Source organism: Carlito syrichta, unplaced genomic scaffold (genome assembly GCF_000164805.1).
Source record: "Carlito syrichta isolate Samal-C Ts95f unplaced genomic scaffold, Tarsius_syrichta-2.0.1 Scaffold303721, whole genome shotgun sequence".
NCBI lineage: Eukaryota > Metazoa > Chordata > Mammalia > Primates > Tarsiidae > Carlito > Carlito syrichta.
The window spans coordinates 619,800-622,147 of NW_007247817.1; the positions used below are offsets into that span (position 1 = coordinate 619,800).

Below are 2,348 nucleotides of genomic sequence, written 5' to 3' on the forward strand. Positions count from 1 at the left end.
CGGGGGCCGGGAGCGGCCACTGCACTCCAGTCTGGGCGGCAGAGTGAGACTCCAACTCAACAACAACAAAAAAAAGAGCTCAATTACGAGGCCAGGCGCAGTGGCTCAAGCCTGTAATCCCAGCACTTTGGAAGGTGGAGGCGGAGGCAAGAGGATCGCCTGAGCTCAGGGGTTCAACACCAGCCTAAGCAACATGGCAGAATCTTGTCTCTACAATAAAGCGAAAAAAAATTTTTTTTTTAAAAAGAGCTCAATTATGGACAAAGAAGCCCCTCGATGCCTGGCCACTGCTCCCTCTGCCCAGCCCCTGGCAGTGGGGTCAGACACCCTCAGCCCATCACCCGCCAACCCCATGGGGAGCGCTGGAGACCAGTTCCTGCAGCTGCTCTTGTTCCAACCGTGAGAGCTGCCCCTACTCCAGGCTCATTGCCGCCCTCCCCTCTCCAGGCTCCGGTAGGTTCCCAGATGCCACCAAGAGCGTCCGTGGCCTGGGGAGGAGATACCGGATACAACCCTTGTCCCCACCAGCAGTGAGCACAGTGAGGCTCCCTGGGCATCCCGTAGTAACCCATAATCCCAAGGGCAGCTGCTGGGCTGCAGAAGGCGGTGAACAAGGAACCTCCACCAAGGCACCCCAGGTCCAAGCTGAGCGAGTCACACTCCTATTAAGAAGCCTTTGCCCAGTGTGGTGGTTCACGCCTATCATCCCAGCACTTTGGGAGGCAGAGACAAGAGGATTGCCTGAGCTCAGGGGTTCGAGACCAGCCTGGGCAACTTGGCGAGACCGCGTCTCTATAATAATAATTTAAAAAAAAAAACTGGGCATGGTGGCACAAACCCATAGTTCCAGCTACTTAGAAGGATGAGGTGGAAGGATCGCCTGAGCTCAGAAAGTCAAGGCAGCGGTAGCCGAGATCGTGCCACTATATGCCAGCATGGGTGACAGAGTGAGACACCGAGTCAAAAAAAAAAAAGAAGAAGCAGAAGCAGCAGCAGCAGCCTCGGGCAGGACCCCTGCAGCCCAACAGGCAAAGTCCAAGCTTGCAAACTCAACAGGCAAGCCCCTCCTTCACCGTCTACCCCAGCCAGGTCTGCAAACACAACTCCCCACCAAACCGCACCCAAAGAACTGCCCTCCAGAAACCAGCACCTTACCTCTGTTCCCCGAAGAAAGAGAGCACCCCTCATACTCTTTGCCTCTGTCTAGGGCTCCCCTCCATCTGTAATGTCCCGTCTCCCACTCAGGACTCCTACTCACTCTTCAAAACCCACACAGAAGTACCCACTCAGGTGAGCCCAGCCAGGCTTGTCCACTCTCTCTTCTTCCCACTGTACATTTCACTAGACTTTCCAGCCTGAGAGGTGCTGGACCCCGAGACCAGGGTTCTAAGACCCCCACACCAAGCCCCAGCCTGAACCCTCCACAAAGAGGCAAGTGGAGATTTCCTTGCAAGGGTCAGCTAACGTGGAAGTCCCAGCTCCACCCGCTCCAGTGGAGAAGGAGAGTTGACCCCGTCTGTGGAGACAGTGGGCACTGACCCACAGGTCAAATACAGAGGACTGGTGGTCCACACCTCATCTGTGGAATCCCGCGTCCTTCCTCTGGGCGGGAGAAGGGGCCCACGGTCCTCACCTGTGCTGTGGCCTGCTGTGTCCGCAGACTGCTTGGTCCAGTCTCTGGCTTTGTCGATGTGGAACAACTTCAAGTCATCTTCATCTAAGGCAATGTCTCCCCAAAAGACAGCTGGAAAGAAAAAACATATGTGAGTCCACTTACACTGGAGAGCAAGGAAGACAGAAGGCCTGATGCCCCAGAGGGAGCCAGGTGGGAAAAGACAGCCCATCCAATCACAGTTCTCCCCAAGCCTCAGAGACAGGGCTGGCAGAGAAAGAGAAACAGATCACAGTTCTGTGGGTCAGAACCATGGTGTGGGACCAACCGTCACGGAAATCCAAATCACCAGTCTGTGGGTGTTTTGGAAGGTCACTGGGCCTGCTGGGGTGACTCATGCCTATAATCCCAGCACTTTGGGAGGCTGAAGCAGGAAGACTGCTTGAGCCCAGATGGTTCAGACCAGCCTGGGCCACACAGCGAGACCTGGTCTCTGCAACAAACCAAAAAAATCAGCCAGGCACAGTGGCTCACACTTGTAATCACAGCACTTTGGGCGGCTGAGGTGGGAGGATTACTTGAGACCAGGCGTTCGAGATCAGCCTGGAACATCATGAGACTCCGTCTCTACAGAAAAAATGTTTAAAGTAGCCGGGCGTGGTGGTGTGCGCCTATAGTCCCAGCTACCCGGGAGGCTGAAGTGGAAGAATCACCTGAAGAGGTCAAGGCTGCGGTG

The 2,348-nt window shown here is 55.3% G+C and overlaps 1 protein-coding gene across 1 annotated transcript in view; it reads right to left on the reverse strand.

Annotated features, from left to right (window-relative positions):
• TLL2 (tolloid like 2) overlaps positions 1-2,010 on the reverse strand; it is a 123,185-nt gene extending 121,175 nt beyond the window's left edge. The window contains exons 1-2 of the mRNA XM_021712915.1: positions 1,941-2,010; positions 1,634-1,744 (exon numbers count right to left, since the gene is read on the reverse strand). Coding sequence (XP_021568590.1) covers positions 1,634-1,744; positions 1,941-2,010 — 181 coding nt within the window. The remainder of the gene's footprint in view (positions 1-1,633; positions 1,745-1,940) is intronic.
• Positions 2,011-2,348: the final 338 nt, after the last annotated feature.